The 27660-nt window shown below is 42.8% G+C and overlaps 2 protein-coding genes across 3 annotated transcripts in view; one reads left to right on the top strand and one right to left on the bottom strand.

Moving 5' to 3' along the window:
• The first annotated feature begins 1413 nt into the window (after positions 1-1413).
• Positions 1414-8579, top strand: LOC135509377 (putative sodium-coupled neutral amino acid transporter 8). Of its 2 annotated transcripts, XM_064929994.1 has the most exons (11): positions 1414-1495; positions 1680-2027; positions 4535-4733; positions 4990-5146; positions 5293-5397; positions 6008-6065; positions 6792-6906; positions 7184-7331; positions 7479-7678; positions 7784-7835; positions 7955-8579. In XM_064929994.1, exons 2-11 carry the CDS (start codon positions 1839-1841, stop codon positions 8055-8057), a joined length of 1326 nt encoding a protein of 441 aa, XP_064786066.1. In that variant the 5' UTR covers positions 1414-1495; positions 1680-1838; the 3' UTR covers positions 8058-8579. The 2 variants fall into 2 exon arrangements, with proteins under 2 accessions (XP_064786066.1, XP_064786064.1); XM_064929992.1 differs by having other exon boundaries at positions 1473-2027.
• The window catches only part of LOC135509378 (N-terminal EF-hand calcium-binding protein 2-like), a 148166-nt gene continuing 129062 nt past the window's right edge, over positions 8557-27660 (bottom strand). Inside the window, exons 10-13 of the mRNA XM_064929995.1 lie at positions 15665-15777; positions 12460-12537; positions 11348-11439; positions 8557-10962 (exon numbers count right to left, since the gene is read on the bottom strand). Coding sequence (XP_064786067.1) covers positions 10934-10962; positions 11348-11439; positions 12460-12537; positions 15665-15777 — 312 coding nt within the window. The 3' untranslated portion in view covers positions 8557-10933. The remainder of the gene's footprint in view (positions 10963-11347; positions 11440-12459; positions 12538-15664; positions 15778-27660) is intronic.

Genomic DNA, 27660 nt, shown 5'->3' with positions numbered 1-27660 from the left:
TGTCAACAAGGGAGCCATGCTCTTGCTCTGTAATACTGATGCTGAGGCTAATATGAAGCTCAAGGCGTGCTATTGATTAATATCACGGGTGTATTAACACTGAGAAGTCCAGGGTTCTCTCAAAGAAAAGTGCAATGTGGCTTAGCACCAGAGATGGAACTGAACATGTGCGATTTTCATTTCAGTGGTGGTCCTAGTTATGATCAAAGCCAAGTAAATAAAGTTGTATTTTTACAGTGAACAAGGACAGTCTTTGTTATTACTTACATGTAATTATCTGAGATGATAATCTTATCCTGGGGAGTGAGGGTTTGATATCCCCCAATTGGTTAAGGACAAGCTTGCCACCAGCATGTGCTTACAGGACAAACTAAGAAATTAAATGGAGAAGTGGGTGAAAGATTCCACCCTCTAAAGGTAGATCAGATCAAGATGAGTGATTCATACATGATTGTTTATAGATAAAACACTTTAATTGAGATTTGTAACACACTCATACTTTAAATATATGTAATCGCTGTATCTCATTCATTTACATTGTGCTTTTCGACTGGGTCTGTTGGATCATGTTGATTTCAGGTTGTTGTAGGTGAGGGGTCAGAGAATTGAGAGGCAAAGGCCTGAGGCTACAGCCCACTAACAAATGACCAGCCAGGCCACCACACACACCTGCAGTACACTCCTCTCCCCGACCCCACCTACTTACACACATTCAAGGAAGATCAAAGTCTGTATTCACTTATGGGATAATTCCTAATTAGGAAATGTATGCCTTTCCTACACACTTCTCAATAATTGGTATTCAGACTTACCTTTTGCGTGGCTCCCTTGCACGCACTGAATACATTTAATTCAACTGCTGAAAACCCCCCCACTTGCTGGCCAACAGATTTTCTCATGGAGTTTTCAATCAATAGGGGTTTCAGCACATCAGTTTGAGGCACCTTAACTGGGAAGGATTGGCTTATAGTAATGGCTGGAACCGACTATTTGGAATGGTAATCAAACTTATCAAACACATGGTTTCCATGTCTTTGATACCATTTCATTTACTCCATTCCAGCCATTGTTATGAGTTGTCCTCCCTTCAGCAGCTTCCTGGGGGTTTCAGAACATTTAAATTAAGCCATCCCTTTAAATACAGTGGACCTTTAATTAGAATTTTGTCAACAGAAAGTAATGGAGAAATCTGACCTTTCCATAGCAGGTAGCTTTGGCCGGTCAGCTTCATCTTGTTGCAGGTTGAAGGACTAACTTACTTCCACTAGCTAGCATGACTATAGCCAGTAACCAGGTTGGGCTAGCTAGTCAGCTGAAATTTGTTGAGTTTGTTCTATTGGCATGCTAACTTCATAATAAGTTCTGCATCTTAGCTAACATGAGTATTTTTATCTTCCTGGCACACACAGGCTACGCCTTTCTTTGTGCCGCCTACCTTGGCTCTAACCACACCCCATAAGGCTCATGAATATTCTGAGGGGGAGTGTACTTCCAGGTATGGACAAAATGAAAAACTAAAATCCCAAAATGTCAAATGTTATTTGTTTTAAGTTACTTCATGTCCAACTTTGAAACAATCAATGAGAGAAATTAGAGAACAAGTTGAGTTACAATTTTCGTTTCTCAACTTTAGAAACTAACAACTAGCCGTTTTCTGTTTTCCATTACTTTTTGACTAGGAAATCAAAACAAGAAAAGTACACGGACCTTCCCAACCCAATCCTTGCCCCAGCCTCCTTTTTAGTTCACCGTTATTTATTGAGCAGATTCCTGTGAACACATCGCCTGGCACGAGTCGCAGAGGTTTTTCGGAGAGTTTGGAGCAAGTCTGACAAAGCATGGAAGAGTTGGCGAGGGAAAGCATCAGCTTGCTCGCCAAGCCCACACTCGATACAGATGGCCCAAGACTTGGATCTTTGGGAGCAATTTTCATCATGCTCAAATCTGCGCTTGGTGCGGGACTTCTCAACTTCCCATGGGCTTTCGAGAAAGCCGGTGGAATTCGCTCCGCCGTCGCAGTGGAGATGGTAAGTAACTTTACTGACCCCGGTAACACAATTTACATTATTTGATACATTCCTGTTATTAAACGTCATTTTAACTACCTCCTAATTTAACACGTAATTTAAAACCAATTTTAAACGATATATATAGACCTACTCCAAACCTATTGATTTAGTCATGTCATTTACTGTGTAGAACGAACCATCTAGAATTGGTTGGTGATTCGTTTTGGGAATCAAATCAAGTCAAATTGTATTCGTCACGTGCTTTGAACAAATGGTGTGGACGAACAGTGAAATGCCTAGTCTACTTATTAGCTTTCCCAATAATGCAGAGAGAAATAAAATATAGAAATCATAGAAAAGTAAAACACCTGATAATAGATACACAAGGAGTAATGATAACTTGGCTATATGTAAGGGGTACCAGCAATGTTCCCTTGTTTTTTGTTGTTGTCATTGAGCAAACTTCAGGTTGTGAAAATTCGGTGCAACTTCCAGCACACGTTTACTGTGAATACTGTGGTTATACATTAATTTACTATTTTAACAGTGTCCAATTAGGCTACTGTGAGTATTTGATTTATAATGTAGGCCTACCATAAAAAACGGTGGAGAAAATGCATCACAACATTTTAACATGGAAATAGGTTATATCATTCAGCCTACAGTAGCAGCCAATATATGGTGTTCAATGTAGGCCTACATTCCACAAGACTTTTGAAAAAAAAACATGCTGAGCTTGACATTATCCTGTTTATCCACTTGTCCTTCAGATAAGGTGACTGAACATTTTGTTGTGTTGTTTGATGCAAGAAACCACTTTACAAGATACCATTTATTATTATTCCCATACCATTATTACAGAGATTCAGACAATATATGCTACCCTCTGCCTATTGGCTACTTAGCTTATTCAAGCCTGTTTTAAAATACAACACTGCCCCTTTAAGACATTAAAAAAAAGCTCTTTACTTGACTGCTTTTTAAGGATGGATAGAAATGTACAGGTTTGTGCTCTTGTAGGAAGAAATCACTCCCTCATTGCTGATTACACATTAGCTATAACTGGGCTAATGACTCACTAACTAGCAAAGAATATGAACAAATGTGCACACGTGGCTACATGCAGCTCTCACTTTGATCTCAAAACAGCTGCATAATTATCGAGACCGCTCATGCTGTAAAACAGTCCAGTTCAAAGTGAATGGTACATATCCATATATGGCAATGGTCTATTTGCATATAGGCCTACTGCAGCTCTGATTGGTTATGGCGCACCAGTCTGCGTAGAGTATGGGCCTGAGTCATGCCTGTCAATGCAAAAGAATCCTATTCCGATGGGCCCTGCCGACAACAAAATCTCTTGCATAGTTTTGCATACTAAGTCTTGCATTGTTTGTTTTGTTTCAGTATGTTGCATTGAAAGTGGATAATATTGCATTGATTTGATCACAATTTCAACTGTAAAGGGAAACGTTGATAGTGTTAACTAACGGTGAAAACTCTAGAAAGTTGAGTGAAGTTCAGTCTTGTGATTCTCTGCACGGGCTACGCTCCCAGACACATGCGTAGCTTAGAGGGAATATTGGGGACCACAACCTAGTCGATGTGCAGGGGTACACGGTAATTGAAGTAGACATGTACATATAACTAGGAATAAATTGACAGATAGTTAACAGTAGCAGCAGTGTATGTGATGAGTCAAAAAAGTTAGTGAAAAAAGGGTCAACGCAGTCTGGAGAGCTATTTGCTTAACTATTATTATTTATTTTTTAACCCCTTTTTCTCCCCAATTTCGAGGTATCCAATTGTTAGTAGTTACTGTCTTGTCTCATCGCTACAACTCCCGTACGGGCTCGGGAGAGACGAAGGTCGAGAGCCATGCGTCCTCCAGAACACACCCCAACCAAGCTGCACTGCTTCTTAACACAGCGCACATCCAACCCGGAAGTCAGCCGCACCAAAGTGTCGGAGGAAACACTGTACACCTAGCGACCTGGTCAGCGCGCACTACGCTCGGCCCGCCATAGGAGTCGCTAGTGCGCGATGAGACAAGGATATCCCTACCGGCCAAATCCTCCCTATAGGCTGTCTCATCATTGTTGGTGATCAGGCCTGCCACCGTAGTGTCGTCGAGGAGGTGTTAACATGCCAAGAGCCGGATAGCTTGCGTAATTGATTAATGTTGGGTAGCCTATATATTCTTAATCAAATAATAGCATCAATGTTGACAATTTCAATTTGTTTCATTTGGTATATAATCAATATAAAGCACCGCAGTCAAGCACATCATTCTCAGCAGTTGTACACACTAAATTCAGCTTTTTATGAAATTCCCTCTGGTTATCCCTTCCCCTCATCCATGTTATCCTTTATTAGCCTGGCTGACATGAATCACGAAGACTTCGAGTTTGGTGTCAGCCAGACCAATCCGTTATAGACCTACTCTCTTATTATTTGCTCAATCTCACCTCTCTTCTCCTACTCAGCAACCTCTTGATTGTATCTTCATCTCTCCTCCGCCCCAGGTGTCCCTGGTGTTCCTCATCAGTGGCCTGGTAATCCTGGGCTACTCCTCCTCCATCAGTGGCCGGAACACGTACCAGGCCGTGGTGAAGGATGTGTGTGGGCCTGCCATCGGGCAGCTCTGTGAGGTTGTGTTCGTCTTCAACCTCTTCATGATCTCTGTGGCCTTCCTGGTCATAGTGTCGGACCAGCTGAAGAAACGTGAGTATCTTCATGCTTCTCCCCGACTGCATGACTCCCTAACTATCTCTTACTGGGTTATGTTACCATTTTCATAATAAAGTCATTCCTTCCTGAACTATTTCTTCTGGAGCCTTCGAAATCATCAGATTTTCCTGTCCCCACTTCTCATTATGTAATGATGATCATTGGAAATAGGTTAATGATATCGATTTTCAACTTCATATACAGTATCTGATACATGTTTCTTAATGTAATTAATGTGTTTGTCTTGCAGTAAGCATCTCCCTTTATGAGTTGATCACTGGATTGCCCGAGACAGATATGCCATACCACTGGTACACACACCCACATTTCGCCCTCATCCTCCTGTGTGTCTTCCTCATCCTCCCTCTCTCCATCCCTAAAGAGATCAGTATTCAGAAGTACATCAGGTGGGTGAGTCATTTATGGGCAGTGTACTACAGCATTGCAAAGATTTAAGCCCAGGCTACTTGGTGCAGAACATTGCAACATTTGTGTGGCTGTTACTGCCATATTCAATCTCATGTTATGCTCAACCCTTTCCCTCATTTTGAAGTGTTTTAGGTACTCTGGCGGCTACATACCTAACAGTGGCCATGATTGTGAAATATCACACAAGAGACAGCAGTGATGTGCATATATCCCCCTTGTACACAAGTGGGTGAGTGCTTGTAATCCCAATTCATATTAGTTTGACCTTTGAGCAATTTCTGTCCTTAGTCTGAGTGACGTGAACAATATTGATATGGTTTTATGATGGCCTTTAGCATAGGCCTATGTGATGGCCTTTAGCATAGGCCTATGTGATGGCCTTTAGCATAGGCCTATGTGATGGCCTTTAGCATAGGCCTATGTGATGGCCTTTAGCATAGGCCTATGTGATGGCCTTTAGCATAGGCCTATGTGATGGCCTTTAGCATAGGCCTATGTGATGGCCTTTAGCATAGGCCTATCATAAAATCATATCAATATAGTCTGAAAATTCTGTCAAGTTAAATGTAACCTGTAAAGAAGTCTGTGAGATCAGGATCTAAGATGCCCTTTTAATATTAAGAGCTTTTAGTCCTTGTTCTATTGTTAAAGGTATTTTCATTTTGAGCTACATTTTGACTGTCTTGGAGTGGAGTCCGAGCCCTCAGCCCACACATTGTAATGTGTCGGTGTGATTGACAGAAACTGTAAAAGACTGAAATTGCCTCAGGTCAGATTAGGTCTTGTTGAAAAGGCCCTTTTAAGAGACACTCTGAAGTTTTCTTGTCGTCTCTCTGTAGAATAAGCTCTTGGGCTTCGATGTTCAGCGTTATCCCAACCATCTGCTTTGGCTTTCAGGTGAGTACGGCTTCAAACATGTTTGGTTTTCAAAGTGGTCACTTGTGAGGTTAGATTTGTTTTCTTTATGAAGCCAATGGTTAAAAGTCTGGCATTTACCCCAAATTCTGGTCAATTGAGGAGCTGTCTATTGAGGAGTGGTCAGTCATCACAGTCCAACAGAGCCTCAGGCTATCCGGCAGAGGAGAGCTGTTTCTCTGTTCAATATTTTAACTTGGGTAAGATTGGAGGAAAATTGGAAAATATTACTCATTTTCAGAGGTATTGTTTAATCTTCTGAGTAACCAAGTAAACACAGGGGGATTGTCAGAAATGTAATAAAAGGGAAGTGGGGAGAGCGGCAGCCAAAGCCCAGCTCCCTGAGCCCATGCACCCCCGGGATGATTGATTACTGAGCTGGTGAAAAAAAGAGGAAGGATGGGAATCCTGAAGGAATGTGGATGGAGGAATGTTGAGTAAAATTTGATCGAGAAACACAAGCAAGGTTCTTCCAGGTTAATGTATATAGTTGAATTGTCAGCTTGTGACAAGGGATCTGACGTTCTATGATTGGGAGCATTAAGAGCTGTGGAGCCCCATGCTATACATAGTCTCAATGTAAGGGCCAGAGCTAACTGGCCACCAGAATGATTCAGAGGACTCAAGCCCGTCACAGGTCTATGTAGTCATGTTTCTCTGAGCTTTGCGTTCTGAGCCTGCCATGTTCTGTATCATTCTGTGCTCCAGTGTCACGAGGCCTGCATAGCCATCTACAGCAGCATGGAGAACAAAAGCCTGTCCCATTGGGTGTTCATCTCTGTGGTGTCCATGTTCTTCTGCCTGGTCATTTACTCCCTAACTGGTGAGACTCATCCCTTCAATACTCCGGCTCATAGCACCAAGTGATTGTAGTGAACACAGTGACTATACTATTGTAGAGTCTTAGAAAAAAAGGTTCCAAAGTGGTTCTTTGGCTGTCCCCACAGGAGAACCCTTTTAGGTGTCAGGTAGAACCCTTTAAGGTTTCCTCTGTGGAAAGGGTTCTACCTGAAACCTAAAAGGGTTCTCCTATGGGGACAGCTGAAGAACCTTTAAGGTAAAGTTGGTGTTTGAATGTTTCCCCTCCCTTTCTGGTTCAGGTGTTTACGGATACCTGACATTTGGCAAGGATGTTGCAGCAGATATTCTGATGTCATACACAGGGGACGATGTCCTCATGATCATTGCAAGACTGCTCTTTGGGATCTCTATCATCACCATCTTCCCCATCATCCTCCTGCTAGGAAGGTAACAATAATTGGCATTACATAGAAATGTCATTCATTGGCCATTTTTAAATCAGAACATTTTAAGTCGAAATAAAGAACTTGTTAATAAATTTGTCTGTTAGACCCAGTGAGTCTCATTGCAGTGTCTCTAATGTTCTGCAATCAGGTCCGTGATTCAGGACCCACTGCTGAGTTTCTGTCGGCGCTTCCATGTTGTGACCGAGTCGTATGAGAACTGTAGCCGCGTGGGGCTGACTATAGCCTGGATCACCATCACCCTGCTCATTGCCATGTTCATCCCAGACATCAGCAAGGTTATCAGTATCATTGGGGGAATCAGCGCATTTTTCATTTTCATCTTCCCAGGTGGGAAAATTATCCCCCTTTCACTCCTTCACTCTCTCCCACACAGTTGTATGTGAATCGAACCAGCAGAGATAATGTATGTTTGCTTTATCTGCTTGTGTGCAGGGCTATGTCTAGTATTTGCCATGCAGTCAGAGCAAGTATCTTTCAAAACACGGTGAGTTTAACCAATCATGGTCACTCATTCAAACCATTCATCCATCCAAATCCTTCTTCTTTTCATTGACACCGTGTTCTCCTTTATTTTCTCACTCCCCCTCCCCCATTCCCTCTCAGAGTGGTCCTAACAACATGGGGGATGATCACTCTGATCTGTGGGGCCTTCATCTTTGGACAGAGCACCACCATCGCCATCATACAGCTCATCAATAAGAGCTAACCCTAACTGGTATATGTCTTCATTGTGTGAGAGTTGTTGACTGGGTAGGAATAGGGGAGTTTTCTGTTCTCATTCTTCTTCCTTTTGTATTATTTAATTTGCACAATGTGTTCTGCTCACTGTCTGATACACTGAAGGAAATCAGAATGGAGGTTTACATAGGTTAAAGTCTTTTCAGCATAATGAAAGGATGGCCATAGAGTGAACACGTCAAATGGGGCTGGGGGAGAAAGTGAGTTATTTTGACTTTTTGTTAATGTGTGTGTGGTGTTTGCTTTGATATCTTGAATGAACATAAATGGTGTATTCTCTCATAGGTTGCTGTCTCAAGTTACGATTCTGACTTTTGTGTACAATATGTCGATGATTTTCATTGTATTGACATGTTTATCAGAAGTAAAATGTTTTATAGGAAATATGCGCTGGCATTTGTTTTTCATTAGTCGTCATACTACATGTTGTGTGCTTTCCCAGAAATGTAAAGCAATGAAGCAACAGATTCATGGTGTATTTCCATTTTATTGAGTTTTATCATTCTACATGATCTAGAATTTCAACAGTTTTAAGACTAAATATGGTACTTGCATCCCTGCAATAAGTCTCTACACTCAGAAAGCCATTTTACTGAAACATACATAAGTATAAGAATTAGCATTTCTCTAAACACTGCCATAAAAGTGAATGTTCATTCTGTATGCCATTTTCTATTCATATATATTGTTTTGTCTGTCCTTTTTTATAGGAATACTATAAAAGACAAATAAGAAATCCACAAAACCCAGTGAAAGTAGCATGGCTAAATACTATGTTAAATAAGTTACTGGACATTCCTTTTAACATGCACTCAAGAGATGGGGAGAAAAAATTTGGTTGCACAGTTTAGGGAACAGCCAGGAATGTTACAGAAATAGAATTGGCATTTTCTGACTGGCTCTGACCTGTTCATACAGAACCCAACGGAAGCTACGGATAGAAAACCTTTCCAGTAGAATTTCCCCACATAAGTCTATGTCAACAAGGGAGCCATGCTCTTGCTCTGTAATACTGATGCTGAGGCTAATATGAAGCTCAAGGCGTGCTATTGATTAATATCACGGGTGTATTAACACGGAGAAGTCCAGGGTTCTCTCAAAGAAAAGTGCAATGTGGCTTAGCACCAGAGATGGAACTGAACATGTGCGATTTTCATTTCAGTGGTGGTCCTAGTTATGATCAAAGCCAAGTAAATAAAGTTGTATTTTTACAGTGAACAAGGACAGTCTTTGTTATTACTTACATGTAATTATCTGAGATGATAATCTTATCCTGGGGAGTGAGGGTTTGATATCCCCCAATTGGTTAAGGACAAGCTTGCCACCAGCATGTGCTTACAGGACAAACTAAGAAATTAAATGGAGAAGTGGGTGAAAGATTCCACCTTCTAAAGGTAGATCAGATCAAGATGAGTGATTCATACATGATCGTTTATAGATAAAACACTTTAATTGAGATTTGTAACACACTCATACTTTAAATATATGTAATCGCTGTATCTCATTCATTTACATTGTGCTTTTCGACTGGGTCTGTTGGATCATGTTGATTTCAGGTTGTTGGAGTTGGACAAACTGGTCATGCTCCTAGATGTGCATAAGAGGTTCTTCAACTGGGTTGGTGGGTGAACATTTTTTTTCTGATATATTTTCTGTTACTATCATTTGCTTGATATGTGAAACATCTCCTTTTTGCTCAATTGCAATGAACATTGTGATTGTAATATATGGCTGTGTGTTAGATGTTTAAAATCAAATTACTCTGCGTTTATGGGAAGGCCGTGGCTGCGGATCTGACTTCCCAGGTCTTTATTCCCTCGACTAAAGGTCCTAAAGATTCTGTACATGTGTGGATCATGTCCTGCTCATGTGTTTATTCTCTACTTTATGCAGTCTCTGTAGGCTATGGTACAGTTAACACCATCTGCTCTAAAATTTGCTCACTGTACATCATTCAAAACAACACTATAACTCAAGATCTAAATGCACATCCCCGTGAAACTGATTGCGATCAAATGGTTGGTATGTAGATGCTGCATGGACTTGACAAATTATCATCAGTGAGAAATGTGAAGGTAAGGAGACCACAAAAGAGTGTGTGAACTAGAGGTCAATCAACATGCCCAGAAGCTTCAGAACTAAAGGTCTTGAGAGTAAAAGATCCTGTGAAGTTGGATCTGCAGCAACTCCATTATTGGAAATCCTACAACCTCAACCCCATGCTGATGTTTAAGGCTTGAGATTAGTTGTTCAAAAGGGAAACTGTCTGCAGCAAAACCACAAGTTTCGCTGCTTTTGTTGTAACCGTTTCTTCTGAAGAATTTTGCACTTTACCACTAAAGACGTCAATACAAATATAATTATAATAGAACAAGTTTTCATATAATTTTACTAGACTTTAACAGCTAATATATCCATTGCTGATTCATACAAGTACTCTTAACACAACGGGAAAAAAACAAACCTTCACAGCTTGATAGAGATGAATGTTGAGGGCTCTATTACTCTGTCATTAGCAGCAGCAACAGGTTCATGTCTTTTAGTCAAAATTGATGACATGCACTAGAGCCTCAAAAGCAGGTTCACCTCATTTCTACAATGACTTGAGGGTGAACGATACAATGAACAAATGCATTGGATGGCGGTAATCTCGCTTTAATGCACTGTTTAATATTCACTGCAATTGATACCTTCCTTTTTGTCTCAATATCAAACAGACACTGTGTAAACATGTACTTACAAAAGAGAGAAAGAGGGATTGTGGGGGTGAGAGTGAGGTAAAGGGGGTATGTGGGAGCTAAGGATGGGGGTGTTGTGGACTTAGGCGATGCGTCCCCACCCCCATCAGTCTCTGCTCAGACTGCACCAGGCGGCTGCAGGGAGAGAGAGCGAGGGAGTTCAGTTAGACAAGCAGCTCAGGAATAGATAAATCATTTACAACACTTTCATACTCAGGTCTAGTGTTTCTCTGCTCAATGTGATAATACAATGATGATACACTGCATAATATAATTCAAATTGAATGTCATATATTTTCAGGTTTGCTGAGGTAAGTCTATGACATGCATTTATACCAATAACAATAAGTAAATATAATAAATAGCAGGGTATGTGTTTTCCCTGACTGCTCTACTTCAAACAGTTCTCTCCACCAGTAGGTTCCATCGCTATCAGGGCTCCCCATCCCAGATATACGGCACTATGCCAGCATTACGCAGGGGATTGTGCTCTATGCCAGCTCTCTCTCAGGAGACTAACCTGGCACAGCAACAGTGGACACAGCCTCAGGCTGGCACAGAGTGTCAACTTTAACATGTTGAAAGGCCTTGAAGGATGCAGCCTGGAGGTGCCTGAGGACAGAGGTGGAGGGCATAAGATCACATATAAACACAGACTGACACACCCATGCATGCAGATGCACACACGCTCACTCCTTCAGTTCTCCTGCGCCCCATAGACGATAGAGAACCTGAAAGATAGAGACTCGTTACAGCCTCGGCACATCCCCCAAAACATCAATGAGTAATTATACAGTAGCTTTATTCAGTGGCGATAGAGCTCTGTACCTCTGTAGTCTGCTTAACCAGTCTGATTCCAGATGTTAGCTTTGTATGAACATTTAAACAAAAACACTAAGCAATGACGGCTCTTCTGTAATCATCTACCCAATTGTGTATTTTTTTGACACATATTTCATATGAGAACTGTGCTTACAAAATAGTAGACCCCAACATGTCAAATTATTGTGCATAGTCCCCCTGGGTGGTGCAGTGGTTAAGGGTGCTGTACTGCAGCGCCAGCTGTGCCACCAGAGACTCTGGGTTTGCGCCCAGGCTCTGTCATAACCGACTGGGCTGGGAGGTCCGTGGGGCTACGCACAATTGGCCCAGCGTCATCCGGGTTAGAGAGGGCTTGGCCGGATATCCTTGACTCATCGCGCACCAGCGACTCCTGTGGGGGGGCGGGCGCAGTGCGTGCTAACCAAGGTTGCCAGGTGCACGGTGTTTCCTCCGACACATTGGTGCGGCTGGCTTCCGGGTTGGATGGCGCTGTGTTAAGAAGCAGTGCGGCTTGGTTGGGTTGTGTATCGGAGGACACATGACTTTCAACCTTCATCTTTCCTGAGCCTGTACGGGAGTTGTAGCAATGAGACAAGATAGTAGCTACTACAACAATTGTATACCATGAAGAAGGGGTAAAATTCAAAAACAAAGAAAACAACAAAAATATTGTGCATTATTGATTCCATATTTTCTGGAAATTGTACCTATGGGTATTATAAGAAGACCAAGGGGTGAAGCGTCAGGAGATGTGGGGGAGGGATGACTCCATGGGTGAGATGTCAAATGAGACACAATTCTAGAACTTACTTTTTCCACTCCTCCTCTCCATCCCAGAACTCATACACCACGAAGGAGAGCCCATCTGGCAGCCGCACTGCAGTCACACTGAGGAAGAAAGGAATACAAAAAGAGATAGACACTGGCAAGTCAATAATGGGCAGATGACATTGGAGAACTATACAATATTTTAATAAAAACAGTGAATTGCCAATAAGCTTACGCAGACAGATGTCAGAGAGTGATGTGTGGTAGTTGAGCACAGAAACACTTTCACGCCATAATAATAATGGACACCCATAGTCAACCATTATAGTAGAAGCCCAAAGTTACTTGACTTCAGCTCCACTCACTCCCACGCATAATCCTCCACTGGAGGGCAGTAGTGGTTCAGACGGCTGACCTGTGTCTCAGGGTTTAGTGCAGCAGAGGAGTTCTACTGTATGAGCTGGGTTTTCTGTTTCCTTCCATCACAGTGGAGCTCGCAACTGGAGAGACTCCTGACACATCTTATTGACCTGCTGAATGCTTCTATTACAGCTGACAGCTCTCTGTCTGAGGTTACATCTAGATCAGACCACTGCCTTGTTTTATTTGAAGGGGCCGCTGCTGTGCGAGGCTCCACAATCACATTCTTCAAACTGAAAAAAAACCCATGTCCAAGTCAATGTGTGTCCATCTAAAAGAAAGATGCGCAAGGGGAGGGTGTCTGTGCATCCACACATGTGCTTCCTTCCCATAACATGGTCAATGTTTGTGTGTTTGTCTGTGGGTTGTTTGTGTGTGTGTGTAATGAGACATGAGGGAGGAAAATACAGTTTCAGACTTAAATAGTGGTAATGTGAGAATGAGAGAGAGAAAGAAAACAGTCTATTCACAGTACAGAGTCAGAGCCCAATTCCTCAGTGATCAATTATTCACCATCCCTAAGTGTATTATGATGAGACTACAAAATGCTGATGACAGTAGCCAGCTATTTTCTGGACTTGGCTCCAGGGAGTCGCTCTGAAACCGACTGTAGAGGAACCTGTCCTTTTGAACTGAGTCTTACACACCCTGGGCATGAGAATCTGCTGCCACATTGATAGGAAAGAAGATACATTTGTGCTGTAATAGTGATATATATAGTGGATATACATGTCATCTTCTCTACAAATCAGCTCTTTCCTTGCTATGACAGCAGTGCTCTAAAGCATACTGGAGGTTGTGCAGTAGGCTGCCGTACATTACCTCAGCTCAGAGCAAGACGAACTGAGAGGCTCTGTCCAGGTTTCTCTAATCTGCTCAGCCCTATTTTCCATTTCATTGTCCCTTGTCACATGGAGATTCCTCCTGGTTGATGATGGTTGTGGAGAGGCAGAGGACAACAGCGTGTTAAACAGGTTTATCCAGTCTGATTGCCTCTTCAGTCCCCAGCACATCCTTTCTCTGCCAGAGGCTCCCTCAACCATCCATAACCTGTACACACCAGCACTCAGAGGCGCTCTGTCTCTCCCTATCTGCAATGTTGACTTATTTGTCCATTATTTTCTAATATCTATTCATGCTCCCTCTGAGTTTCCTCCCCGAGCCTTCCTGCCATCATACTTTGAGACGAGATTAGTACCTTGCGGAGCATTGTGACAAAATAAGCATTACATATGTAGGATCTTAATTTGATCACCCTGTTGCAGGAGTACTTTACTTTTAAAACTTGTAGTGTATTTGAGTTTTGAAAAGGCTTCTGTCAGGGCATCTGTCTCACAATATTAAACTGTATATTGAAGATTGGTAAAGTACTTGAGCATGGTCAGTAGATAACAGTGGCAATCAGTGTTGTTTATGATGAGGGAGGACCATTTGTTTTTCATGAGCATGACCTTATTTCTATTACAGCATGTTGGATGACTGTCATGCATATTCCATTCACCCAGTTCAATGTAACATCGATAGGTTTAGGCTACGTCATGACACTACAATTTTCCCTATACCTATCACGAGGTTGCTACAACCTAGCCTAAGAATGAAGTTTACAACGTAAGTGCACACAGGTCGAGATACATTTTTTATGATGGACAGTGACACATTCAATATTGCCTTGCACACTCTTGTCTGCATCTAGCTTATCTAGGGTGTAATCATTCATCAGTTGCAAACAAGAGTTTCTATTGGACAAATTCACCTTTTCCCTTCATTTGTGGACTTCAATGAACAACACATCAGCTGTTTGTGACCAGGCAAAAAAAAAAACTCTAGCCAAACCATGTCATAACCGCTACACACAGCCTACATATTATCTAAAGTAACTTCCTAGTCAACATAGCTAATAGAACTAATGTGTTAGTAAACCCGCTACAATCATGCAGTAACGTTACAGTGTATAGTCAGTAAGCTGCTACACCGGCAATAAATTAATAAATCCAAAAGCTTACCTTGACTTGGACGAGTTCCAGTGTTGTGTTGGATAGTCACAGCCATCTAGCTAACATAGCATCCCTCTGTTTAAGCCGGGTGTTTGAGTAACTAAACTAGCCAGCTGCATTTGCTATCTAAGTAAGTGAAACTGGAAGTGAAAAGAATTACACTTTCTCTCTCTCTTGCTTCTCCTTCATTTTTGAATAAACTCATTTATTCAACTATTGTCTTTGAGTCAACTACTCACCACATCGTATGCACTGCAATGCTAGCTAGCTGTGCTTATGCTTTCAGTACTAGATTCATTCTCTGATCCTTTGATTGGGTGGACAACATGTCAGTTCATGCTGCAAGAGCTCTAAAAGGTTGGAGGACGTCCTTCGGAAGTTGTCATAATTACTGTGTAAGTCTATGGAAGGGGGTGAGAACCAAGAGCCTCCTAGGTTTTGTATTGAAGTCAATGTACCAAGAGGAGGAAGGAAGCTTGCTGTCCTCTGGCTAAACCATGGTGCTACCCTACAGAGTACTGTTGAGACTACTGAAGACCTTCATTGCAAAACAGTGTGTTTTAGTCAATTATTTGGTGACGTGAATATATTTAGTATAGTTTAATCTAAAAATGATAACTTTTTCAATGTTGTACTTTAAAAAAAATGAAATTCACTGAGGAGATTGGTCCTCCACTTCCTCCTCCGAAGAGCCTCCACTGGTAGATAACCAGTTAGGTTGTGAATACATCAGCCAGGTAGAAAAACACGCACAGTGGACAAATGGTCATGAAAGGTATTGTGTGAGATGGACAATGAAAGATACACAGATAAAGTTAAATAGGTGGACTCACTGGAAGCAGTCTCTTTCAGCAGAGACATTCTTCAGGTACTGCTTCAGGGCCTCACAGAATTCTCCCAGCTGCTTCTGGGATACCGTCATCTCCTGACGAATCAGGTACAGGGACTGGACAGAAAGAAAGAAAGAAAGACAGACAGAAGTCAAAGGTGAGGGGTTGAGAAAAAGAGGGAGATAAAAGCAGATAAATAGGTAAGGAAATCCATTTGATCATGTGATGGGGCTCCTGGTTTAGCATGTGAGTGGAGAAGAAGTTTGTGGACGAGGCTTGTACGCAGTAGTTAAATTTGCCACAATTTTTACTTTGCATTCAACTTTCTTACATATCAGATTTGATTGATGAGTTCGTAAGTTACCTTTTTGATTCAAATGTCACACGATCTGAGGAGCAGAAGACCTGTAACTAACGTTTCAACCGTGATGGCAAACGTGAATGGTAATGGCGCCGACTCCAGTCCAACAGTTATGGATTCTCATGTGGTCACACTCCACACAGATGGTCAGAACCTCCATACGGTTCTGGTCTCAGAAATTACAGCTACCATTGCCACCCAGCTCAAAACTGCCATTGATGCTGCTCTGGCCCCGCTTCTCCACCATCCTGGATGGTGTCCGAGCCACTGCAGATGAACGACTTGGCGGCTTTGAACATAACCTGTGTGACTACAGTGACCGCATAGTAGCCCTTGAGAAAATGGTCACCCATCTGAGCTCCCAAAAACCAAAAGCTGATTGACAAGACTGATGACCTGGAATCCCTTTCTCGCCATTGCAATCTTTGGGTTATTGGTATACCAGAGAAACTTGAAGAAGGGGACTCCGTTAAGTTCATGTCGGACTTCTTTGTGGAGGTGCTGGTCCTGCCATAGTTCCATCACCCCCGAAGCTGAACAGAGCCCATTGGCCCCTCCCCAGTGGGCGGAGACGACAAGCTACAGTTCGACTCCCACGAGGATGCCCAGCGTCGGTTCGACAGTCACTTCTGAGCCGTTCCTTGGATCTATGACCTACTCTTTTGCCGGTTAGCATGCATAACCTAGCCTACCCTCCAAGTCGAAGGTATGGTTTTATTTTTATTGCAGGGACATTTTCCCCCTGTTGCCATTCCTTTTCTACTCTGCAGAAACACTATTGAACCCTGATAAAAATGACTAATACTGTCTTGTGTGGTTGTTATTTAAGCTACACGTTTGGGAGGTCCTTTTTATTTGTCTAGATGGCTAGCGTAGCAATGCATAGCTACAATTCCAGGCTTTTGCAGGGCTTTCCTAGATTTTTAATATAGATACTTACTGAAGGTCTTTTCACCACTTTATTACACCCCATTGATCATTTGTACATGTACAGGCACTCAGCCCCTTTTCTGTTTTGTAAAAGGGCAACATACTGCGGGACACTTGTTTGTCCATCCTTACGAGACATTGCACATGTTGCACTGATTGAAGACTCCCCGAGTCAGGACGGTTTTGTTTTACTGTTATGGGGTTTTCTGAACTTGTTTCTGTTGACCTACTTTACCATTTTGTGAATTTCTTTTCAAATGTGTTTCACTACTCGTGCTATGGAGCCTCTCCGCGTTAGGAAAGGAAGGGTTTCTGTTTATATGTACCGAAGCTGCGCAAACGTCAATCTGCTGTCTCTATTTGCTGGGGAAGGAGGCTTCGGATTTGGGTGGGAGGGGGAGTGACCTTTCTTGGTCCTTTCAATAAAATAAAAAAATATTAGCTTTTTTCATCAGTTTTCTCTGTTATTTTTGCAAATACTTGGTTTGTTTTCACACCTTTTTCCTTTCAATATTTTAGATGGCTAACAACGCTAATAATACTAATATTGGAATAACTTTAACTCCAAAGCCAGAGGTGTTGCAATTTTGGTTAGTAAAATAATACATTTCTCTACTACTAATGTTATTTGTTATTTCAGGCATTATTGGGAGATATTTAATCATTACTGGCACCATTTGGCAAACACCTGTAGTAGTGGTCAATGTATATGCTCCAAATTTTGATGATGTTGAATTTGCAATGGGTTGCTTGGGAAAATCTCTTCTCTGACCACCCATCTTTTGATATTTGTCGGGGATCTGAATTGTGTTATTAGAGTGGCTTTAGACCGCTCCAACCCCAGAACTATGTCTCCTTCTGCTATGTCAAAGTCCTTCTCAGATTTTATGGTTCAGAATGGGTGTACAGATCCCTGTAGGTTTCAGAATCCCCAGGCAAGAGATTATTCTTTCTTTTCACATGTACACCATTCTTCTTCTCATATTGACTATTTCTTTATTGATCATAAGTTACACCCAAATGTCACGTCTTCTGAATATTTATCCATTGTAATTTCTGACCATAGACCTATAGCCCTCGACATAGTCCTGTCAGGACAAACTTTGGTTCTCTTCTCCTGTCTGATGCAGACTTCTGTAATGTTATCTCCACTTCTATTGATCATTTTCTCTTTTCCAATCAGACAAGCTCAACCTCTCATTCTCTCTTATGGGAATCACTTAAGGCCTATCTTAGAGGAGAAAACATTTCTTATTCTTCTCATTTAAACAAAACTCGGAAAGTTAAACTAGAACATCTCATTAAAGTCATCCTTAACTTAGACCATCGATATGCCCTGACGCCATCCCCAGAGCTATATAAGCAACGCTTGAACTTACAATCAGGAATTCAATCTCTTGTTCACTACAGATGCAGAACGATTACTATTGCATTCACGTGATATCTTCTATGGACATGGCGACAGAGCAAGTTGGCGTGTCCCACCAATTACGTGGGACACGCCAAGGCTGCCCATCTTCCTCTTAGTTATTTGCTGTTGCCATTGAGCCCCTTTCAGTAGCTTCACGGGCATCCTCCTCTTTCCAATATGTAATACAGGAAGCAGTTGAACATAGGTTATCATTATATGCAGATGATTTGTTTCTCTTTGTAAATAACCCTGTAACCTGTTTACCTTCTATCATTTCTATTCTGGAGAACTTTGGCTCTTTCTCCGGTTACAAGCTGAATCTCCAGAACAGTGAGTGCTTTCAAATCAATCCAGCAGCACTACAGCTCTTCAGCTTAGCCACTCTGGTTTCAAATACCTTGGAGTGAACGTAACTCATTCATTACATGCTCTTTTTTCTGCAAACTTTGCTCCCTTCCTTATGCAAACAAAATCTGATTTTCAGAGATGGAGTAGCTTACCACTATCACTTATAGGAAGGATTAATGCTGTAAATAGGATTTACCCCAATTCCTTTATCTATTTCAAATGATTCCATAGTTTAAAAAAAAGTTTACCACATTTAGTTACCACATTTATCTGGGGAGTAAAGGTACCCAGAGTCAGGAGATCTTTACTTCAGAGATGCAAGTTTAGTGGAGGACTTGCACTACCCAACTTTTTACACTCTTACTGGGCAGCCTACTTTCAGAAATTGCTATTCTGGTTACATGCTCCAGATACCCCATGCTGCCACCTAGAGGCACATTCTTGTATTTCTGCTTCTCTTCACGCTTTATACTCTGCTCTTCTCTCCCAGCATCTCCCTCTCGCTATACTGGCAATCCTGCAGTAATTTCCACACTTATAGATTCGGTACCAGTTTCGACGGCATTTTAAATTCTCCTCTGCATCTACTATGGATCCCATTGATAAGAATCACTTATTCCCCGCTTCCCTAATAGATAATATCTTTCCTTGTCCAGTGAGAGAAAGCATTAAGTCCTTCCAAGACTTTTCGTAAATAGATTTTTCTAGTTTTCCCAACCTGGTCTCTAAATACTCTTTGCCTCCATCTCACTTTTTCCGTTACCTTCAAATTAGGGCATTTTGTCTCCTCCCAATTTTCTGGCTTCCCTGCTCCACCCCCTTGCCAACCCTGGGATGGTATATTGACTGGATTACTACGACAGAAAGCAGTAATTTCTCAGATCTATCTGTGTATTATGTCATTGGACAAACACTTCACCAACAAAACTAAATCTGCTTGGGAGTGGGAAATGGATGTTGAATTTACACAGGAGCGGTGGGATGAGACGATTGATAGAGTACGCTACACTACATCTCGTGCTCGTCTTGGCCTCAAACAATTTAAGGGTTTACATAAAGTGTATTTTTCCAAATCCAGATTGTCTGAAATATATCCAAATGTAAATGATGAGTGCGATAGATGTCATGTCTCACCATGACATCTATCACAGGGAATCGAGGTGGGTGGACTGAGGTAGGGAGGAGAGGTAGGGAAGGGACTTGGGTTTTTGGGGGTGGATGTGTTGCGTGGAGGGAGGAAGAGAGGGTTGTTGGAATATGGTAAAATCTTTGATGTACATTTTGTAAAATTTGAATAAAAAAAAATATAAAAAATACAATGTGATGGGAATGCTCTATGGCAGGGATCATCAACTAGATTCAGCAGTGGGGCCGATTCTTTCTTGAGCGGATGGCCGGGGGGCCGGAACATAATTACTAATAATTTGTAGACTGCAATTTGACAGCAAGAAGCCCAAACATATAATATTTGACTAAAACATAGTAATTTCAAACCTTGCTTCCATTTTTATACAATCACATCTCTCTATTATGAGTGGGAATACATGGGAACAGATTTATATATGATCACATCTCTCTATTATGAGTGGTAATACTTGGGAACAGATTTATATATGATCACATCTCTCTATTATGAGTGGTAATACTTGGGAACAGATTTATATATGATCACATCTCTCTATTATGAGTGGGAATACTTGGGAACAGATTTATATATGATCACATCTCTCTATTATGAGTGGTAATACTTGGGAACAGATTTATATATGATCACATCTCTCTATTATGAGTGGGAACAATTTATATATGATCACATCTCTCTATTATGAGTGGGAATACTTGGGAACAGATTTATATATGATCACATCTCTCTATTATGAGTGGTAATACTTGGGAACAGATTTATATATGATCACATCTCTCTATTATGAGTGGGAATACTTGGGAACAGATTTATATATGATCACATCTCTCTATTATGAGGGAATACCTGGGAACATGATTTATATATGATCATCTCTCTATTATGAGATTTATATATGATCACATCTCTCTATTATGAGTGGTAATACTTGGGAACAGATTTATATATGATCACATCTCTCTATTATGAGTGGTAATACTTGGGAACAGATTTATATATGATCACATCTCTCTATTATGAGTGGGACTACTTGGGAACAGATTTATATATGATCACATCTCTCTATTATGAATGGGAATACTTGGGAACAGATTTATATATGATCACATCTCTCTATTATGAGTGGTAATACTTGGGAACAGATTTCCTAAATGTAAATCATTTGGAGCTGATTTTCTGGTGTTTTTACAGTATTTCCCATCTAACAATGAAAATAAATTCTATTATTATTTTTTTCACTCAGACAACTTGGGGGGCCAAATAAGAAACCCCAGTGGCCCAAATTCATCCCACGAGCCACCAGTTGGGGAACCCTGCTCTATGGAGTGCTTGCAGTGTTCTGTATATCCATGGTGTCGACCCTTTTTCAGTACACGACACACTGACGTCACGCACGGATGCGTGCGACTCTTGGCAGCAATAAGAAAGCCATCGCCATCTGCGAAAACCACTTTTTGGGGGTATTCATATGCATAAAATGATGTTTTGATTCTTGCTTGAACAGTCGCTAAGATAACATTTGGTTGTGATCTTTGCAAAATAACTGTTTTGGATGCAGCAGTTGTTAGTTAGAACCAAGCCTTAACCCTAAATCCTAATTTTGCATAACCCTAATCCTAATCTTGGCATAACCCTAACTCTAGCTTCATGTCCACCTCCCTGTTCAACCCTAACCCTCAACCACAACCCTCACCTTAACTTCATGTCAACATCCCCGTTCAACCCTAATCCTAACCTCAACCACAGCCCTAACTCCATCGCCAACTCCTGTCATTAAATCATGTTCTTTCTGTTTAAATAAGTATAATTTATATAATATGCTGTATGTATTTATGTCACTGATTCGGTGATTGCTATACAATACATTCATTTAAATTATGCCTAATATTATTCTGATATGTGACGTTGGGACTGTGACAACGCAATCAAACTGTTTAAATCTACAGTTGGTTGTTTTTCTTCATTATTTAGCAAGCAGCTGAGTCCAACATGTGGTGCTTCAGCAGGTGGGAAAGATAAAAACTAATTGAAGCCATTAGAAACTCCTGTCTGACAGGACCATTCCAAACTACAGTTATCATCCCCTCTGGACCAGAGCAATAAATGGGTAAAAAACTGATAATAAACTCAAAACTCAATCGGAAATAGTTAATTACCCATCTTTCCTCAAACCAGAGCAATATTATTACATTTCCTCTTCCATTCCAGATGGAGAATAAATCAACTATTACCAAGACACATGCAGCATTTGCCAGGCTGCCTAAAATAAGGGCTAGGCCCATCATGCTAAATTAAAGTTGATTCAATTGTGTGCCTTTCATTTGTCATCTAGACTGGTTTTAACAAGACAGCGTGTGGCACAGACAAAAACACAAACAAAACTAGAAATCCTTGTAAATGTGTATCTCAGCATGAGTTTCTATAAAATAGTAATTGTCTGTGGGGAGATCTATAAAGTGTCATCATTAGTGGATGTGAAAATGGGGACATTTCACAAATGGTTATGGACTCTATAAGCTAGTTTGATAGGAAATATTTTGACCACCACTGCAATAAAGATACAAGAGGCCTTATCAATGATAGTATTAAAATCCATCCATTCATCCCCCTCCTCTCTCTTTATTACCTACATTATTTATTGTGTGTGCCTCTCTCTCTCTCTCTCTCTCTCTCTCTCTCTCTCTCTCTCTCTCTCTCTCTCTGTGTCTCTCTCTCTCTCTCTGTCTGTCTGTGGGTTTGTGTGTGCGTGCGGCTCAGGGCAATATCTATATGTAGGCATATATGTGCACACAAACATATGCAGGCATACATGGTATAATGAAGGCAGTAAGGAATCCATTGAATATATCATGACATAATAGTGCATGGCTGTGTATATGAGGGTGTGTGTGAAAGAGAGAGTTTGAATGTGTGTACAGGAATGTGTCCCCCATAGGGTATGGAAGAAGTTGGGGAAGACCTCAGAGGGGAATCACAGAATTGCACCGTTAACATGGAAACTGGAGAATAGCCCCCCCCCCCTTTTATTTAGCTAGGCAAGTCAGTTAAGAACAAATTCTTATTTACAATGACGGCCTACCCCGGCCAAACCCGGACGACGCTGGGCCAATTGTGCGCAGCCCTATGGGTATCCCAATCACGGCCGGATGTGATACACCCTGGATTCGAATCAGGGGCTGTAGTGATGGCTCTTGCACTGAGATGCTGTGCCTTAGACCGCTGCGTCACTTGGGATTCAGCCGTTGGCCGATTTTCCTTTTCACTCTGTCAATTAGGCTAGTATTGTGGAGTAACTACAATGTTATTAATCCATCCTCAGTTTTCTCATATCACAGCTATTAAACTCTGTAACTGTTTTTTCTAAAGTCACCATTGGCCTCATGGTAAAATCCCGGAGCGGTTTCCTTCCTCTCCGGCAACTGAGTTAGGAAGGACACCTGTCATGCACTGGTCTTAGTATTTTGTGTTTTCTTTATTTATTTGGTCAGGCCAGGGTGTGACATGGGTTTTGGTATGTGGTGTGTTTTTGTCTTGGGGTTTTTCACAGGTATTGGGATTGTAGCTTAGTGGGGTTTTCTAGCTTAGTCTATGGCTGTCTGAAGTGGTTCTCAATCAGAGGCAGGTGTTTATCGTTGTCTTTGATCGGGAACCATATTTAGGCAGCCATATCCTTTGAGTGTGTGGTGGGTGATTGTCCTTGTTCCTGTTCTGTGCTACTTTGCACCAGTATAGGCTGTTTTCGGTTTTCGTGTTACGTTTATTGTTTTTTGTATTGATTCGTGTTTCCATTGTTTTCATTAAACATGAATCACAATAGCCACGCCACATTTTGGTCCGACTCTCCTTCACCTATAGAAAACCGCTACACACCTGTATCTTTGTATTGGAAAGGGGTGAATTGATAAACCATCCAAAGTATAATCAATAACTTAACTTTTTTTTACCCATCTACCAATAGCTGCTCTTCTTTGCGAGATGTTGGAAAACCTCCCTGGTCTTTGTGATTTAATCTGTGTTTGAAATTCACTGCTTGACTGAGGAGCACAGAGATGAGGCAGTCATTCAAAAATCATGTAATACACAATTATTGCAGTTTGACATTATGGGGTATTGTGTGTAGGCCAGTGACAAAAAACAAAACAAAATGTAATCCATTTTAAATTCAGGCTGTAACTCAGCTAAATGTGGAAAAAGTCAAGGGGTGTGAATACTTTCTGAATGCACTGTATGTCTCCATATTATGCATGGGAATAAATGGGAACAGATTTCCAAAATTAAAATCACTTGGAGCTGATTTCCTGGAGTTTTTAAGTCTTTTATGTCCATTAATGAAAGAGAAATAAATATAAAAAGAAAAACATCTTGGAGGGCCAAATAAAACCATCCATGGGCCAAATTCAGCCCATATGCTGCCAGTTGGGGATCCCTGTCCTAGAGAGACAATTCTCTTTATGCAGTGGTGTATCCCTTCGCATCATAACACCTTCCAAATGAGCAATGCTGCATATCCTTCTCCAATGATTCTCTCTCCTTGTGCCTTTCTCCCCATCCCTCATGGCACAGTGGTTGTATTGACAAGGGCCAGTGATTTCAGGTCTGCCAATATAAAATAAAGCTGTGTGTGGTCTAGGAGACTATTAACAACTGTGAAAATGCATTCGAAACCCTTAAAGAAACTGCTGACACAATAGATACACTGTGGTATGATGCGTTCACACTGACTCTCTCCTGATGGAGACAGTGCATGTTTGAGCACTGGTCACTCCCACAAGGCTACAGTGAGCAATAACTACTGTTCATTTACATTTACATTTAAGTCATTTAGCAGACGCTCTTATCCAGAGCGACTTACAAATTGGTGAATTCACCTTCTGACATCCAGTGGAACAGCCACTTTACAATAGTGCATCTAAATCATTAAGGGGGGGTGGTGAGAAGGATTACTTATCCTATCCTAGGTATTCCTTGAAGAGGTGGGGTTTCAGGTGTCTCCGGAAGGTGGTGATTGACTCCGCTGTCCTGGCGTCGTGAGGGAGTTTGTTCCACCATTGGGGGGCCAGAGCAGCGAACAGTTTTGACTGGGCTGAGCGGGAACTGTACTTCCTCAATGGTAGGGAGGCGAGCAGGCCAGAGGTGGATGAACGCAGTGCCCTTGCTTGGGTGTAGGGCCTGATCAGAGCCTGGAGGTACTGCGGTGCCGTTCCCCTCACAGCTCCGTAGGCAAGCACCATGGTCTTGTAGCGGATGCGAGCTTCAACTGGAAGCCAGTGGAGAGAGCGGAGGAGCGGGGTGACGTGAGAGAACTTGGGAAGGTTGAACACCAGACGGGCTGCGGCGTTCTGGATGAGTTGTAGGGGTTTAATGGCACAGGCAGGGAGCCCAGCCAACAGCGAGTTGCAGTAATCCAGACGGGAGATGACAAGTGCCTGGATTAGGACCTGCGCCGCTTCCTGTGTGAGGCAGGGTCGTACTCTGCGGATGTTGTAGAGCATGAACCTACAGGAACGGGCCACCGCCATGATGTTGGTTGAGAACGACAGGGTGTTGTCCAGGATCACGCCAAGGTTCTTAGCGCTCTGGGAGGAGGACACAATGGAGTTGTCAACCGTGATGGCGAGATCATGGAACGGGCAGTCCTTCCCCGGGAGGAAGAGCAGCTCCGTCTTGCCGAGGTTCAGCTTGAGGTGGTGATCCGTCATCCACACTGATATGTCTGCCAGACATGCAGAGATGCGATTCGCCACCTGGTCATCAGAAGGGGGAAAGGAGAAGATTAATTGTGTGTCGTCTGCATAGCAATGATAGGAGAGACCATGTGAGGTTATGACAGAGCCAAGTGACTTGGTGTATAGCGAGAATAGGAGAGGGCCTAGAACAGAGCCCTGGGGGACACCAGTGGTGAGAGCGCGTGGCGAGGAGACAGATTCTCGCCACGCCACCTGGTAGGAGCGACCTGTCAGGTAGGACGCAATCCAAGCGTGGGCCGCGCCGGAGATGCCCAACTCGGAGAGGGTGGAGAGGAGGATCTGATGGTTCACAGTATCGAAGGCAGCCGATAGGTCTAGAAGGATGAGAGCAGAGGAGAGAGAGTTAGCTTTAGCAGTGCAGAGCGCCTCCGTGATGCAGAGAAGAGCAGTCTCAGTTGAATGACTAGTCTTGTAACCTGACTGATTTGGATCAAGAAGGTCATTCTGAGAGAGATAGCGGGAGAGCTGGCCAAGGACGGCACGTTCAAGAGTTTTGGAGAGAAAAGAAAGAAGGGATACTGGTCTGTAGTTGTTGACATCGGAGGGATCGAGTGTAGGTTTTTTCAGAAGGGGTGCAACTCTCGCTCTCTTGAAGACGGAAGGGACGTAGCCAGCAGTCAGGGATGAGTTGATGAGCGAGGTGAGGTAAGGGAGAAGGTCCCCGGAAATGGTCTGGAGAAGAGAGGAGGGGATAGGGTCAAGCGGGCAGGTTGTTGGGCGGCCGGCCGTCACAAGAAGCGAGATTTCATCTGGAGAGAGAGGGGAGAAAGAGGTCAGAGCACAGGGTAGGGCAGTGTGAGCAGAACCAGCGGTGTCGTTTGACTTAGCAAACGAGGATCGGATGTCGTCGACCTTCTTTTCAAAATGGTTGACGAAGTCATCTGCAGAGAGGGAGGAGGGGGGGAGGGGGAGGAGGATTCAGGAGGGAGGAGAAGGTGGCAAAGAGCTTCCTAGGGTTAGAGGCAGATGCTTGGAATTTAGAGTGGTAGAAAGTGGCTTTAGCAGCAGAGACAGAGGAGGAAAATGTAGAGAGGAGGGAGTGAAAGGATGCCAGGTCCGCAGGGAGGCGAGTTTTCCTCCATTTCCGCTCGGCTGCCCGGAGCTCTGTTCTGTGAGCTCGCAATGAGTCATCGAGCCATGGAGCGGGAGGGGAGGACCGAGCCGGCCTGGAGGATAGGGGACATAGAGAGTCAAAGGATGCAGAAAGGGAAGAGAGGAGGGTTGAGGAGGCAGAATCAGGAGAAAGGTTGGAGAAGGTATGAGCAGAGGGAAGAGATGATAGGATGGAAGAGGAGAGAGTAGCGGGGGAGAGAGAGCGAAGGTTGGGACGGCGCGATACCATCCGAGTAGGGGCAGTGTGGGAAGTGTTGGATGAGAGCGAGAGGGTAAAGGATACAAGGTAGTGGTCGGAGACTTGGAGGGGAGTTGCAATGAGGTTAGTGGAAGAACAGCATCTAGTAAAGATGAGGTCGAGCGTATTGCCTGCCTTGTGAGTAGGGGGAAGGTGAGAGGGTGAGGTCAAAAGAGGAGAGGAGTGGAAAGAAGGAGGCAGAGAGGAATGTGTCAAAGGTAGACGTGGGGAGGTTAAAGTCGCCCAGGACTGTGAGAGGTGAGCCGTCCTCAGGAAAGGAGCTTATCAAGGCATCAAGCTCATTGATGAACTCTCCGAGGGAACCTGGAGGGCGATAAATGATAAGGATGTTAAGCTTGAAAGGGCTGGTAACTGTGACAGCATGGAATTCAAAGGAGGCGATAGATAGATGGGTAAGGGGAGAGAGAGAGAATGACCACTTGGGAGAGATGAGGATCCCGGTGCCACCACCCCGCTGACCAGAAGCTCTCGGGGTGTGCGAGAACACGTGGGCGGACGAAGAGAGAGCAGTAGGAGTAGCAGTGTTATCTGTGGTGATCCATGTTTCCGTCAGTGCCAGGAAGTCGAGGGACTGGAGGGAGGCATAGGCTGAGATGAACTCTGCCTTGTTGGCCGCAGATCGGCAGTTCCAGAGGCTACCGGAGACCAGGAACTCCACGTGGGTCGTGCGCGCTGGGACCACCAGA

Source organism: Oncorhynchus masou, chromosome 22, assembly GCF_036934945.1.
Source record: "Oncorhynchus masou masou isolate Uvic2021 chromosome 22, UVic_Omas_1.1, whole genome shotgun sequence".
Taxonomy (NCBI): Eukaryota; Metazoa; Chordata; class Actinopteri; order Salmoniformes; family Salmonidae; genus Oncorhynchus; species Oncorhynchus masou.
This window is presented reverse-complemented; position numbering and strand designations above follow the sequence as displayed.